Source organism: Eurypyga helias, unplaced genomic scaffold (genome assembly GCF_000690775.1).
Source record: "Eurypyga helias isolate BGI_N326 unplaced genomic scaffold, ASM69077v1 scaffold15901, whole genome shotgun sequence".
NCBI lineage: Eukaryota > Metazoa > Chordata > Aves > Eurypygiformes > Eurypygidae > Eurypyga > Eurypyga helias.
In genome coordinates, this window is record NW_010232935.1 from 26,338 (window position 1) to 43,328 (window position 16,991).

The 16,991-nt window shown below is 39.6% G+C and overlaps 1 protein-coding gene across 1 annotated transcript in view; it reads right to left on the minus strand.

Annotated features, from left to right (window-relative positions):
- Positions 1-16,991, minus strand: part of INO80 (INO80 complex subunit) — a gene marked incomplete at its 5' end in the record, with an annotated part of 46,046 nt that overhangs the window by 11,716 nt on the left and 17,339 nt on the right. Inside the window, 3 exons of the mRNA XM_010161577.1 lie at positions 1,237-1,331; positions 6,287-6,414; positions 12,114-12,339. Coding sequence (XP_010159879.1) covers positions 1,237-1,331; positions 6,287-6,414; positions 12,114-12,339 — 449 coding nt within the window. The remainder of the gene's footprint in view (positions 1-1,236; positions 1,332-6,286; positions 6,415-12,113; positions 12,340-16,991) is intronic.

Consider the following 16,991-nt stretch of genomic DNA (forward strand, 5'->3'; position numbering starts at 1 on the left):
TGCTGAAATGATTATTTTTCTTCAGTTGTTCTACTAATGAATAAAACCAAATTCTGTTCATTAATAAAACCAAATTTCTTCACTTCTTCTGGTTGAAGAACCTTACAGAAAGAAGAGTCAGGATTCCAGGAGGACATCATAACCTCTAAGGAACCTGTTTCTGACATCTGGAAACAGGCAGAAAGGTACTGCATGGTCCTCTCACTTACTTCAGGTATCTGACATACATTCTTTTCAAGTTTTATTGCTCTGAGAAGTTCACTAGAAGACTCATCATTGCAACACAGTCCTTCAGGTCTATAGGACTCATGAAGCAGTGCCCTGAAAGGCTCTATATGGCCTCCTCTCCTATCTTCAGCTACGATACCTTGGGACTGTTAACACAAGGAGTATTCTCTAGTCTAGAATGTTGCCCCACAATCAACAACAATCCATAAACCTAACTCCTCTGAAAAAGAAGAGTGACCTTCTTACAGGCACACATCAGCATCCAGGAAGGATAACCTTCCCGTGAAGTAGCATAGCACAGTGACATCATATCAAGCCATATCCCATGATCAAAAGGAAACTTAATAACCATACACTCATTCATTATAAATAATGTGCTCTACTGGAGACAAAGTTATACTAAAATATATTAACCTATTATAAGATGATTACATACTCTTCTTTCCTGATGTGCTCGTAAAAACGGGAAGAATCTATTTTGGTTTACTAAATGAAATGGGTTACTGTATTTTACTAGCTAATAAAATCCCCATTTTGTCACTTGTATATTAGTTTAAGGTTTCTTAATAAAACACGCTTAAATGGTTTGTTTTGCAGAAAACTAGGTCACTTCCAAAGCTCTAGCATATGCAAGATTTCCAATCTCACCTTCACAGTGTCAGCTGACAGTGTATATAATAACCAATGAATATTTGCTGCCTTTCTACCAAGCTTCTTTATAAGCAGTAGCATATTTGGAATGGCAAAAAGCAGAAATAGGTGGGTACCCAAAAATGGTTTCCAATACTGTTTCACAGATGACAAGTTCCTAAATACAACTGGGTTCAACATTAACATCAGTGACTCCTGGTCAACAAACCACCTAGATACTGCTTCAGACAGGTGAGATCCATTTGGTTATCAGGAAATACAATTTAAGTGCAAATTTCATTTATTTCCATCACATCTTATGCCAACTCTCTAGGTACACACACTCTAGCACAGAAACACCTTGGTAAAATACATTACCTGTTCTGAAAATCTGCCACCATGTCCCTTCGTTCAGAAATCTTTGAAGAACCATCCAATCTCATGTAGGTATGTTTCCTATAAACCATGTATTCCTGCAAAGAACACACAGTAGAAAAATATGGTTGCTCTTGAAACTGTTTGATCTTGATTCTTCCAGAAAACAATAAAAGCAGAATTGCTACTTAAGAAATAAATCCACCCTAAATAACATCAACAAATATGCCATAAGAAATCTTATGTAAGCAATACTTTATAATAATATATATTCGGAAATTAAAGCTACTCAATCAAGTGTCAGTTTTTGCATTTCACATATATGAAAGATAAATGACGATGTCAGTTCAGAATTGGGGCTGCATTTGCTGCACTGCAGACAATGTTAGGGTACAATGCCTTTTTCTATAAATAAACATAAAATACATAAAATACATAAAATCACTAAAATGGAAAGTTTCTTTTCAAAAAGTCTGTATTTTTACTAAATGCTGAGCTTTCACTGTGTAAGCAAACCTTTCCTAACAAACCAGCTGTACCTGCTCCCTGTCAATTTTAAACCATTTGCCTAGTGGCTTTAAGAACCCAGTACTGTACGCTAACGTCTGTCCAGGCTTTATCGCACCAGTACAGAGCCTGTGAATCTCTGGATCTCCTGGCATACAAAGACACTTTGAACATGACACTGGTGTGTCAGCCCACAGCTCATGCCAAGCAGTGGAACCGAGACCGCTGCCTGAGACACAAATCAAATGGTAACCACCTGGAATGCTGTAGGCAAAGGCTTTTTCCAATGAGAGACATTTTTCATGCTCTAAGATACTGCGCATTTGCTGATACCTGTGCAACTATGAATAAAATCTGAATTACACAGAAAGCTCTTCAGGCTACACAGCTATCCACCGAGTTTCTCTGGAAAGATACCCTCTGACACTTCAACCTTGGCTGATGAGATGCAACTTCCACTGGTCACATTCGTTAGATTTAACCCTACTGGGGTACGTGTCTTTCTGAGATGCTGCGAGTGCAGATGAAGACAGAAAGGAAACAGATGGCACTTCAGCAGCAACAACTTTTGGATTCATCTTGCTCCAAGCTACAGTGTTGAGCAAATACAGAACTGATGTGCTGTGAGAAGTCATGGCAGTGCTTGCACTCTAATGAACCTTCTGACAGTACCATGCTCAGTTCTTTGCAGCTGTCCTTCAGGGCTCCTGCCTCTTTTTTGTCCTGCTTCACTACTGCAGAAAAGGTGAAAGAGTTGCTGTGCTATAAGGAACCTGGGAAAAGGACTGCTGTAGTGGAAAGAAGCTTCAATGTACAGCAGATGAAAAATAGGTACATAAAATTAACAATGTGGAACTAGCTGAAGTCACACTTGGTCTACCTCTAGAAAACAGAGCTGATAGCTAGTATGATTTCTGGAGTACAACAACAGAAGTTTAAAGCAGACAACAGCTACTTCACCACACAGACACTCAAGCCCTAATTTACTATCAATTTACTCCATTTCTGTGACAGGTTTCTGCCACCAACTAAACCCAAAGAGATACAGCTGTTAATTAGGCACTACGTGACCTTTTCTCCATATTTGATCGATCCTTTTTTCTACTATCACAAGGGCCTTTTCCTTCCACTTCTTTGTTACTGTCTTTATGATGATTCAACTTGATTTAGTCTTCCCTCATCTCACTATTAAGCATCTTTTCATTAGTGTCTTCTACAGAAACTTCAGCACAAACAAGAAACAATTTTTTCCATTCTACCTGGTGCATTTATCCTTATCCCAGACCTTAGACATTTCCAATAAGGCACAAATTCCAAAAGAATAAGCTATTCTACACCTGGTAATACTGGTATTCATGGGTTGTTCCCCCTCACCCATCAAACTAGCTTAGTACATTAGCCTTTAGCTAATTGTCTATTCAACATCCTGATTAGCAGTTCCTGGTCTGCCTCCAACCACTTTCCTTTGATCAAGGATACCTCACAGTAGTGTAACAGTGCCCATACGAAACATCCTTTTCGTAGACTGTTTTTATCCAGTATTTTTCCATGTATTAACAGTACACTCCTTCAATTCAGAAAACAAGAGGAAAAAAACCTACTGCAACTTATGCTACCCTTGTCAGTAGTTGTCTGTGAGTCATCACTCACAGAAGTGGTATGCTTTTAGCTAAAAAAAAAACCAAAACCAAACCAACCAACCAACAAAAAAACCCCATCAAAACAAAACCAAAAACCAACACCCCAAAAAGAACCCACTCTGATGGCAAAGAAACTATTTCAGTAGTAATATATTTCAGTAGTAATATACCTGGTCTTTCACGTAATTGTGGAAGGCCCTTGATGACTGCTCCTTTTTCTGTTCCCACAAGGGTGGGGTGGAGAAAGCCTCATGGGAAGGCTTTAATCTCATACAGAGATACTTCTGCTAGACCTGCTTGAAATATCTACTTGCCAATCTCATTAATGTAAGGGGTCACCACCCCACCAAAAGTATCAATGTAAGAAAAATAAGGAAGTGGCCCTGGCAATGGCGCACGTATACAGAAAACAAACACCACACGAGGACTCGAGTACAGTAAGGATGCAGTGTCCTTAAAGTCAGGGCTCTTCTGGGTTTACACACTGATGCTTTCTAAAAAACGATAAAGATGTTTTCCCTTCCTGTTATTTCACAGTCCAAATGGAGTACTCTAATGTTTTACCACAACTAATGAAGTTTTGGTAGAATGTAACTATGACATTTTACTTCATGCAGAACATAATTTGACCCCTCATCACACAAATGCAATGTGATTCCCAGTGAAATCCTGGACAATCACTCTTCTATACAGGAGAAAGCAATCACATTGAGGAAAAAAACCCCATGCCAATCTTAAAAAGTATGAAACACACATCTGCACGAAATAGCAGTATTGAAATTATATTTTATCCACTTCTGTTGAAAGAAGATAGTTTTCTTCTTTGTATTTACAACTGCCATTTTATAATGGCTGAATTCAGCAGCAGTTCCTCAGCTGAAGCTAAATCAAACAAACATGGTTTTATTACTTTGTAAACAATGAGTTTTGTGCTCTCTGCCATGCATAGATTAGGTTACTATGACTATCATAGCAGTTACACCGACACAGTCAAAATACTGTTATAAGAAATAGGACATCTTATGTTCTTTCATATTCAAGTAAGCAGAGGAGATGTATTTTGATATCTCAGGTCAGGAAAAAAGAAAGCATCTACTGCTACACAAGTTTTGCAAAGTTGTTCTTACAAACTGAGTCCTTACTTGATTTTTAGCTTGCTTTACTCTCTTCTGTTAACATGGGTGGGAAGAAGGAAAACCAGAGGACTTGGTAGGTGGCTTATTTGGGTAATAAAACCCAACAAGTAAAGTTTAATAAAACCCAACAAGTAAAGTTGAGCATTCAGGAGGTGGAATAGCTAAATGGTCTGCTTCCAAGCCTTTAATATGGAATGCTAACAGAAAAGACAGAAACACTAAACACTCCGCTTTATGAGCCTCACGGTGTAATGCAGGGTGTCAACAAACCTGCACCACATCCCAACGTTTGCCAAAAAAAGAGGCACTCAAAGCAATACTGGGCAAAGAGCCAAAATACAGAATTGCAACCATGCAAGTTCTGGTTTTCCTCACAGCAGCAAAAAAAACCCCTCAGCTTGTGATTTGTTATTGAACTATTAACTGCTGACCTTAAAATGCACTTCTGCACATACAGGGCTCATGATTTAGGCAGCTATTGATTGATGCTTCTCACTTTTTCTCTTCACTTTATTGTGGAGAGGACAGTATCCCATGTTCCATAATATCCTCACTGCAGATGAAGCCCATGTACACCTATGACTAATGGCTGAAGGATTGCAGGATCTTGATTTTTTAGCAGTACTGAAATCATACTACCAAATGCAAATATTCTCTCACCTACTACCATTTGCAGAGTCAGAAAACTTTATCAGGATGGTGTCTTTGGAACTAATGTACATTGTCTCCTCTTTTCTTACTCAGAATTAGATAATCATAAAAGTTAGTACTACCAATCCTTCACTGATGAGGGAGAGAGACATTGTGACGCAAGATATTCCTTTTTTCAGATCCAGCTGAAAACTCAAACTTTGGCGTTTTCAACAGAAGCCCAGAGAAATGAAAGTGTTTTTACTAAGTATTATAAGTATTATCAGTAATTAATAATTATTATCAGTATTATTAGGATAATTAATAATTATCCTAATGCCTCTTCAGACTAGCTCTTTGGTGGCATAGTCACTAATCAAATACTGGCTTATTTATTTTTTTTCTTCTGAGGCAGACTGACTGTATTTAAGTAACGAGTAATGACTTAATTCCTAATTTCTTTCCTATCGTATATGCCAGAGAACCTTATTATTAATGTCTACCAAACATCTGCACAGGAATAAGATGATAGAGGGAAACAGTAGAGGTCTAAAATTACAAGCAACATGAAGAATGTAAAATTAATCACTCTTCTCCATCTTCCTTCCAATAAAAGGACACGTAGGCATCAAAAGAAAACAGAAGGAAACAGTTCAAAGCCAGCAAAAGAGGATAATTAAGCCATGCAGCCCCTTGCCACAGGGCAGCGCAAACGACAACTATTTACAAAGACTCAAGATGCAACTGAACAATTTCATGAAGAAGAATCCATTTGGGATTGCTGAAGGCACATCTGGCTCAGAAAGCCCTTAAAGTGCAAAATACTGGACACTGAGAGACTAATTCTGAAGTATGATTATTCTCGTACATTTTCCCCATACCATCTGCTGTTGAACATTGGCAGAAACACAACACTAGGCTGAACCTTTGGTGTAACTTCGTATGGCAGCTCTTCTAGTCTCACACTAATGCGCTTACTGGGTATCCTTCAGTACAGTAATTGTGTGTCAGGTTTGCTGCGTCCAAATTACATTTATATTCACACAAATACAAATTACTTTACTAAATTATTATCTCCAAAACATTGTTGCTAGAGCTGCATCTCCAAATTTGTCTTCCGTAGGCTACGGGGCCTCCTACCTCCAGTAAGTCAATCATCCGTGTCATCTGGGAGTAGATGAGAACTCTGTGTCCTTGAGATTTCAGCCGTGTCAACAGAAGATCAAGAGCATGGAGTTTCCCACTGTCAGTGATGAGACTCTCTTTGTCTAAGAAGAAACGGAAGAAAAGCAGGTAACTAAAGCCAAAACACCTACATGCAACAAGTTAAATTCTAAGTTTTCCTAGCACTTCACTGCATTATAATCCCTAAAGTAATCAGTTGCGATGGAAGAAACTGCTGCATCCCTTCTGTCTAACACTTACAAACTGCTCACAGAAACTTTTCTTTGCTGGGACAGGAGCATGTGAATATACACACTTGACAAAATCCCTTCACAGATTGATCTCCTCATGAGTATGGACCCAATCCTTTTTTGGACAGCCATTACCCTCATCGAAGGATTCATTCGGACCAGATCAACCACCACAACATGGCTCGACAGTGGAGGAAATTTTTCTACACTTCACACATTAAAATGCTGTCCTCTTGACATTTGCTGCTTCCTGCTGCTGAGCAGGAACTTACCCTCCTCGGATCTGGTTTCAAGATCAAATCCCCTCACCACCATGGAAAGTGAAGAACAGTTCTCTAGGTCACTGTAAAATAACAGCTCCTTCACAGCACTGCCTTAACTTTTCTTTTTCTTTCCTGCCCTCCGCTTTTTTGGGTTGGTTGCGGGTTTTTTTAAGAAATGTTTCCAGATGGCGATCTTTTAAATCACTTCAGATTTTATCCTTCATGTCCTCTCTGTTTCAGCACTGCTCATGAAGTATTTTTCAGGAAGGAGATCTTCCTGTTTGTACATTCTGTACGTAAACTTCAGTAAACAATACATGACTGTTGAAAGAGGATGAAGAGATATTTTCTTCCAAAAAAATTATCTGTTGGAAAGGCTGCTGATGATTCTTTATTCTTTGGGATGCCTGACTTCAGGTTTACAGCCAAAACGGAAAGTTGACAACTGCAGATGGTGCAGGCTAGTACAGAACCCAAATATTTTCGACATGTCTAGCAGGTACCATGCTCTAACGTCTAGCAGGTAACATTTCTGCACACTTCTCATTGCACAGAATGAATTAACTCATGGGCTGAAGAAAATCCAGCTTTCTATAAGGCAGTTAAGTGTCCTGCGCAGTATCTCGACTTAAAAAAATAAGGTATAAACAAAAACTAATTCATTCATGTGAGCACCATGCATTTTAATGTAGCTAAAACCAAGTTGATACTAAAGGAACAGAAGAACACAGATCACACAACAGTGCTACGAAGAAGCATGACAGGCAACACAGAGTCCATGAGTAACCAAATGCAGTGGTGTGGCACAGAGGGCCAAGTTTGATTCTTGCACATATAACCAGGGGTTTGCTAAGAAGAACAAGAATGTAGTTGTTGTTCTGTACTTAATTGAAAAGATCATTCTGAAATAACATGACTAGGTTTAGTACGCCTTTCAGAAAGGTTGTAAAAAATCAGAAAGTGTTCAGGAAAAGCCTCCAAGATTTCAGTCTGTTAAAAAACTTGCAATGCAGTGAGGGAGTTCAGAAACTTGATCCATTTCAAGTTTCCAAAGAGCAACTGGCACTACTCAAGGTTCTTCTTTTGGCCAAAGGTTTTCAACAGCAGAAGAAAACTTTATACTAGCAGAGAAAGGCACAGTTTCCACTGACTTGTTAAAACTGTAAAAACAGGGCATGCTTCCTTCTTATCCTTCCAATAGTGGGGAAAAAATAGTCAGCAACACTTTTATCCAGAGACATGGCAGATTCTTCATCACTTCAGTGTTTCAATCAAGACCTCTTTCAATAAATATCCTTTAGCTTAAATATAAATAATGCACTTGATGCTGGTATTAGTGAGATCTACATTAGGACATCAGAAGATGCAGCCAGCAGTCCTGCTTTCTGAAATTCAAAATTTCTGTTCTATTTGCACTGTAAGCTGTGAACACTCTCTCCTTTGGTAAGTTTAGAGCCACACTCCTACAGTTCACTAGCTAAGACTTCAAGACAAGAGAGCTCTGCTGTTTTTTGTTTATCTGCCTATCTAGACAGTCACTAGTTCAGTTTGCTCTCTCTTTTGATGGTGATCTTGTTGCTTTGCCAGGAGCAAGTGCCATGCCATTGCTTGAATCGTTAGCAACTACTTCAGGGAATACATCAACTACAGAGCCAAGCCAAGGAGATACTGTAAGGAAAACTCAAGACCACAGCTCAGGCTGGCAGTTATTCTGAGTGCAACAAAACGTATAATGGCACACTCATGGCTAGAACAGAGAACTCGCTCTCAGTTACATACAAATAGTTGATAGCTTCATGCATTCTTCTAAGGAAAACCAAACTTTGAACTTAGGCAATTAGGTTAAAATGGAAGTGACTCATGGTTATTCGGTTTTAAAATACACCTATGCAAGTAAAAAACTGCACAGGAGGAATGTTTATTTCTTTATACAAAATGTTATTCTTTCCTTTAAATCCACACAGCCATGACATTCTGCTTTTATTCTAATTGGTCAGCTTGCTATTTCAGAATGAACTAAATTGAGTGAAACAACATGGAAAGTCTAGGTATACATGACAAACTGCTATGATTATTAACCAAAAGCCATCTGACTGGAAGGAAACTGAAAGAACACACAGGGTCTGTTCAAAAGTCAGTCTCGCCTGGCTCAGATTAACATATTAGCAAGTTTCCAAGAGCAAAATGCTACTGTTTTTCTCACACAGGCATGAATAGGTAGAATTAAGTTTTGGTAGCTGGAAATAATGCATGTCCTTTGGTGCTGGTTCCTTAGGTCTCAATTGTGTAAGTTACTATTTTTGAATAGCAATAAAATGCAAATTACAAGTAAAGAACTTACTTGCAAATGGTCTCACAGTCTGAAAAGTTAGCAACTTGTTAAAGGTTCATAATTTGTTCACTGTCTCAGCATCAGAGCAGACTGCACTGTGAGAAAGTTTGGGGTTTTGGTGGGTTATTTTTTACGGAAAGCAAAACAGAACTAACAAAAAAAAGATTTATCATCTCTGGAAGAGACAACCATTTGACTTTAACATGACATCTTTAAGCATGCTGTCTTGATATCGTGTTTTCCAAGATTAAATACTTCTGCATGCTTACAGCCTGCCACCTAGTGCTTCAGAGGACAAGTTCGGAAAGCAGTAACAGAAAACGTCAGTCTTTCCTCTTGCCATCTTCAGAAAACACCACAATTGTTCAAAAGAGAAAAAAAAAAGCATCTTCCACCTCTTGTTTCTCTCATTTCTATTTCTCATTCCATTCTACACTGGGAGAAGAAAAAGGCAGTTTGCTTCTTTTTCAAATGGAATTTCCAAAATTTGCAATTCTGCATTTTCTATTTTTAATGATCAGTGAAAACTTCCAGTGACAATATCGTTGGATTTTTTTTTTTTTTTTTTTTTTTTTTTTAATTTTAATAGCATCAAAGGAACTTTTAACATTTTAAGCCAGTCAGAAGATACAGGTCCTGGACCACACATCAAAAAATTCTCCCTAAGACAAAATTTTTAGGCTCTTCAGCACACTATGAAATAAACAAGAAAAGAGAACCAGACCAAAAAGAAAGTTGCTGTAAAATCATACTGTATGACCTTCAGCCTGAAAAAGCCCCCAAAGTCCCTGCCTCCAGCCACACAGGGATATGGACGTAAATTATCTACAAGGGGATACAGTGGGATCCTACAGCCTGGGAAGAATAGTTACAAATTATTACAGCTCAAAATAACCCCTGTCAGGAGCTCTGGCTGATGACTGTAGCTGGGCTCATGGCTCTCTGGAGAATGCGAAAAAGTGCCTTTGGACATGCAAAAAGCAGAGGAAAGAGAGATAAAGTCTGGGTTCCAGTTGACACCCCTGGTTCCCCTCCCGACAGTCTGCACGGCACAATGGGGTCAGTGAGGAGCTAGCTGGCTCTCACAGTAAACAGCCAGTGAGGCCGGTGCTTTTTATCGATGCTAAAAGGACTCAGACACTTCCTGCCATTTAATCCAGGACCATTTTTCTTTCAAAGAACAGGAAAAGCCTCAAGAGATTCCCACAGTGATCGCAGCTGAGCCTGCTGCCAGGGTACTGGGAACGTGGAGTCTGGGAGAGGACTGATCAGGGTTTGGAGCAGAGATATTCCTTTTTCTTCTTGTCACCTCTTTACTGCAGACCTTCACACCTACCGTTCCATTCACACTTGCTGGACTTGAGCCTTGTAAACGGCTCCCTCAGCACATCAGTCACTTTCTGTAGTGCACTGTGCCTGCTTCTGCACGTATAAACAGAGCTGCCCTGCTGTGGTATGTGCCCTCTCCTCTGAGAGCAAGTTTTAGTTTGAATGCTACGTTCCACCTAATTAAAACACAGCTGTATGAAACTATTTCATTTTTAAATCCAATATTAGCTCCAACACCTCCTAAATGAAGCCATCTTTACGTAACAGGCTTATCCCAACCCCCTTCTCAACCAAATTCTTTGTTGTGTTTTGACAACAATTTGCCTCACCTATTCACTCACTCCTGTAAGCTTCTTGTACCCCATCTTTATTCCTCTACAAATTCTTGCTGATGACAAAGTGATCCGCTTACAACGGAAGTCCTTTCAAGACCATGCACCTCTCTCTATTCTACACTGGCTACTTCTCTCATTCTCTATCCATACCTTCTACCTTAATTTATCCCTTCACTATTTCCATTCTCTCTGCTACAGTGATTCATTTTCTGTTTCCAAATAACTAATAAATAATTCAGTGAATTCCTGAATAAACCATTAAATCAACTGTCACTGAACATTAATCTAGTGCAAGCTCATGAAAAATGGTTTCTCCCTACATAGGTACAAACGTGCATGTGCTTCAGATGACTCCGAGTACTTATGAGGTACCTTCTTAAATCGGACTGTAGGAAGCAAAAGGCCATTTTCCTTTTACTGTACTAACTTCCCCGGCCAAACATCCTTGACCCAAAAGGGTCTGGGAATAACTTTGCATCTGGCAGCGTAAGCTGTTTTTCCTCTTGGCTATCTCTCAGATCTCTAGTACTTTCTGTAGAACTCTGCTTGCTGCTCAGGACCATCTTCTGACAGCTAGTGTGTGTGCAGCCCACGAAAGTCACTGCAGTACTGGCAATCAAATTCTAGTGAATCTTGGATTCCTTTAGGCTAATACTAGGAAAAAAAATGAAGTGTATTTACTAGTACACTGGTACCTTGTTCCCACTTTACCAGGAAATATGAGTAAGTCTCCTTCATTCCAATAAAACTCAGGAAACCCCTCATGCTTGTTTTCCAGGCCAATTTCCTCTGAACTTGGTCCCCAAACCTGTCCTCCTCATGGTAGACTGCTACAAGTAATGTTTATTCTTTCACTAGGAAGGCCAACAAAAGATCTCCTGGGTCAATATGAAAGTCTTCCAACCCACTAGAAGGCAAGGTATGACTGTTAGTTTTCCTGCAATCTTCCTATCTCCCATTTCAAAACAGTATTCGTTGTGAGAGCGGACTGTGCTTTAGTACGCAAATCCCTCTCTTTACAGTCATTTGGAGGGCTGACGTGCTAAGAGAGGTTTGTAGGTTTGGAAAAGTTTGTATTAGACTTGTTCAGTATCCACTGACAGCTTTCTCCAGAGAAAGGATGCTAAATCACAGTGTATTGTAAGATATCATGGTTAAATTTCACTCAAGAGGAAACACAAACACACAACTACCATCACCTCCTCAGAAAGCCCACAACCAAGCATAAGTACCACCAAAGAGCAGATGTCCTTATTTATCTCATCTCTGTTCCATGACAACCTCCAAACTTACCTGGTATCCTGATAAAAGACCAGCCGTTCTGAGGCCTGATCCCTAACAGCCCTCCTGGATACTCTGGGAAGAACTGGGAACTTCGCTTCAGCCACTCAGCCGCTAGCTCGGGAGCTCCACTGAGTACACACTGCTTCGCTTCCAGACTTCCCCCTTCCTTTAGTGCCCTGCGCTCGTATTCTGCGCTTCGGTCATTGCAGTAGGACTCCAGCGGCACAGCTGTAACCTACAGGTAAAATAATAATCAACATTCTTCTTCAGATTTCCCCTCAACCCCAAATCCCCAGTTCAAGTACCTTCCCACAGGATCAGATTTTAAAAAGTCAAATCGTTACTGGCATGTACAAATGGAAAACAACCTTAGGCCGGGCTTAAAATAAGCAAAGGTGCAACATGTCCCCACATGACAGAAGAAGTCTTATGAATGACCAGGCATGGACCATTTGCCTTCTGATAAACAGTTTGCCTTGTGCCAACTGCTACACAACTGGTGGCAAAGCTGAGAGTCAAATAATAACATCCTTGCTCTACCTCTCATTTTGGCTAATTTTTTTTAAATTTTATTTTTGCCCTTTACAATCAAGTATTTCCCCAGCAAAGATGAGATTTACGTACAGCCCTTAGCAGAAATTCATGTGATAATTCAAAATTCGGAAGACACATAAATTTGCAAGGGGAAGAAAAAAAAAAGAAGAACAGGAAAACAGCCCTGTTTTGGAACAGCACATTTCTTGGCCTTGACAGCTGAACTGAAGTGGGCCACAGAAACAGTGCAAGTGAGCACAGGGTGATCTTTTTCTTCTGGCTGTTCCACGAATCCCTTGCCCTATTACCTGCTTCAGTACATACAACCCTACTGAACAGACCAGTGTTGCAAACACAGGAAATCTGATTTCACACCATGTGAGCTACTCTGGAATGGCTCCATCACTTTAACTCCCCCTGCTCTCCCCTCATCTCTCCACATCTGGAGAGAGTGTGGAAGGTGCACGTTAGCCAAACAGCTGTATGCTGATAGCTGTAAGGTCCTCGAGTGAAGAGTTCATTCCAGCAGACAAGGCTGTCCTTCATACAATCTAGAGCTTTCTTTTATCTCTCCCTTACCAGGCTAAGAGACAACTTCAAGATACTGAAGTAATAAAACCCAAAAGCCTAACTAAGCCATGGTACACACCAGGACAGCCTAATCTGCTGGGTTTTTCGGAAGATACCTCAACAAGAGTTAAAACCACCTGATCCAAAGTAAATACAACAATTACAGAACTTTCATTCAAATACAAATACACGACAATTCACTCTCTAGCACACAAGTCTTTCCAAAAAATATGCAGAGCGACAACTTCTTCCTCCTGTCTGTTCTGAATATAAGTCTTTTTTGGGCTAATGTTTTGGGGTAGCATTTACAAAAGCTACTTCTAACCTAATTTACAAGAGAAAGCTAGTAGAAACTTTCACATACTATCAAGAGACTTAACATATTGTAAACTCAATAAAAATGAAACTAAAAATTAATATCAGACAATCAACCTTACAGCATGGGCTTAAAACAGAAAACTTGCAATGCTTTTCTGGTTTCTTCACCAGCATAGGAAGAACATAAATCACTACTTTAGCTCTTGCTTTTGTTTCAGAAGTACTATTTTAAAAGATCATCCATGTAGATTCATCCAGGTTAAAAACATTGTCATGAATCCTAACACTGCAAAATGAAGTGTTACCAAGGGGACTAGGAAAAAGCAACATAAATGAAAAGGAACACAAAGGCCATCAAACTTGTGGAAGTTTTCGTGTTTTTAAAAGGAGACAGCTGCATAGGAAGAAACAGTACAAGAGTCTGTAGGGTTTGATGGTGAACACAAAATAGCTGAGTTCCTGGATGACTGAAACATTAAATGCAGAGAAAGAACTATCAGTATATCAGCCAAAAAGCTTTCATGGATTTGAAGGAGGATGAATTTTTTGTTTCAGCTTACTCTTGTGTGACTTAATAACTGCTACATATTGAGAATAACGTACATAACATTAAATCATGCAAAAGAAAATATTTTAATTACTTATCTAAATGCTAAGCAGTAGAATAGTTTAAGTATCAGCAGTTTTAAATACTGTACTTTAGAGCTGCAAGATAAAGGGAGGAATCCATACCTGAGGACAGACTGCCTGATATCTTAGATGCTTGGCTGCTCCTCTCTGAACACTTACCAGCTAACTCAAAGTAAAAGGTATCAAGCAAGATGATCTGATAGTATTGGACTTGTTCAGCCTGGAGAAGAGAAGGCTCCGGGGAGACCTTATAGCACCTTCCAGTACCTGAAGTGGCTACAAGGGGGCTGGGGGGGGCTTTTTACAAGGGCCTGTAGTGGCAGGACAAGGGGTAACGGGTTTAAATTGAAAGTAGGGAGGTTTAGATTAGATATCAGGAAGAAATTCTTCCCAGAGAGGGTGGTGAGGCACTGGAACAGCTTGCCCAGAGAAGCTGTGGATGCCCCATCCCTGGCAGTGTTCAAGGCCAGGCTGGATGAGGCTTTGAGCAACCTGTTCTAGTGGAAGGTGTCCCTGCCCATGGCATGGGGGTTGGAACTAGATGGGTCTTTAAGGCCCCTTTCCAACCCAAACCAGTTTATTATTCTATGATCTTGGTGAAGCCTGTGGTCCACTCCTGTTTTACAGAAGCTCTTCTCATAGGAAGAAATTAATCTCACAGAGATGTATTGCTGCAAGGGCAAATCAACAGTTTAAACAGACTCGTAAGTACAATTATAGTACATAGCAAAATAAAATCAAAAAAGCTCACAAAATCTTAGCAATAATGGTAAAGCTATTGTTTAGCAAGATGACAAGAGCTATTTTTAAACCAGATTGTCTTATAGGTCAATGCACACAAGTCACATGAAACACTGCAAATTGAAAGGGACTGTGTTAAATAAAACTCTACACATTCAAAAGATTACTTACTCTTAGAGTTGCTACTATCCTGTACTGCCACCTGCAGTCAAAGCATAGCACTGTCTTTCGTGGCAGAGGGCAAAACCTTTCACTATCCAGGTCTTGTTGCCTTGAGCACTGATGTACAGCAAAACGATGGTACAGACTTTAGTTGTTTCTTTTAAAAGGACATTATTAACCATCACATTTCAGTTCATACTTCTACACTGGCTACAGTGGAACAAATACTGTTTCAAGCACAGACAACCCTGCATATTTATTTCCAGGACACATGGGACCAGCAGCCACTATGCACAAAACACAGCAGCCTTATTTCTGATGAAGAAACGTGACTTATCTACTGAAATCAATATGGAGATTCATACACTAGGATTTTTAAAATAACGTCACATCATAAAATTCTACAAGCTGTATTTCAGTAACACCTCACCTGAAGAAAGGGCTAGTAAGGAGACAATCTTGACACAAACCCTGTGTGTAACTCAGTGCAATTTCTATATTAACAAAAACAAACCTTCCCATGGTGGAAGTATGCCTGTGTAATACTGAGTGACATCTGAGGACATAAGACTATCTTTACTGTCAACTCCACACTTTTTGAAATGCATACACACACTTCTAGGGTAGAGCTCTGCATCTTTTACATGGACTTACAAGAAAAAAACAACACATCTGAAACAGGTTAAAAAAAAATAAAAATCTTCCATTCAAGCTTGCTCATGCTCCTCCTCTCTCCTTTTTGTCATGGTGCAGTTTAAGGATTTTTTTTTCCAGGTTTGTTTTTGTGGTTTTTACTCATACATCAACACATTCTTGTCAAACTGACTGAGCTTAATAGTCATGTTTCAGAAACACATCCAAAAAATACAGTGATAGGGATATATGAATGCATTCCCACCTTAAATTCAGCAACTTTGTTTAGTTAGGGTAATTGTAAAATGCTTCATGCATTTATCTCCATACAAACATAACCTTTTAGATATTGTGAAATGCCCAAAACCACTTCTCATCGCAATACCTCTGGCACACTGCAATCTACTGAACTGCTCAACTAAACCAAACAATGTAACTTTAAAAAGAATTAATTAACTTCTTAATTAATACAAGATCCATCCTCCAAGTTGGTTTTTTTGGTGATTGAGGCCTGTCTGTAATCAGGAAAATTGCCTGCACAGAAAGAAAACTGCAACACTAATGCCACCCCTTCACCACTACCCACCCCCCGCTCCCCCCAGCTGCTACATAAACATACACTCCTATTTCTATCATTTGCTCCATTAAGCTCCCAAAATTCATCACAGGTCAAACAACAGAAGGCTATCGTTTCTGAGAACATATGTGCTCTTTCTGCTGTTCCAGGTCTTCTACACTCCTGCCAAAAGTTTCTAACAAGCGTAAAATTAAGTCTTTGTATTCTCAGAAACAAAAAGCCATGCCTCCACTTAATCATTTTTATACACCAGCCAAGCCAAAACAAACAACTTGTATTCACTAGAATGTATGTCAGATATGAAGTCTCCTCTTCTTTCCCTTCCCTTCCATATGTAGCCCGCCTGAGCTCCTCTCCTCCTTTCCTAATGTATAGGAAGTATTCCAGTACAAAGGGCAACAAATCAAAGAAATCTGAAGGAGAAGTGGTTTTCACATTTTACTCTCAGAATAACTGCATGTTATTAACCAGGTAATATGTTGTGACTGGGAGGTGACATGTGACTGTGGAATCAGTTGGATTCCTGGCTCCTCCTGCTGCAGGCACAAATTCATCTTGAGAAGCAGCACGTTGGTGATAAGCAGAGTCTGTTGCCATCCTCCCTTCTCCAGATGCCAATGTATAATTGCATGTGCAGCCTCATTTGATAAAGCGTACAGCAGTAACATCTACAGCAGCTACACAATCTGGATAGCCTGCTAATATAAGGGCATTTTGTCTAG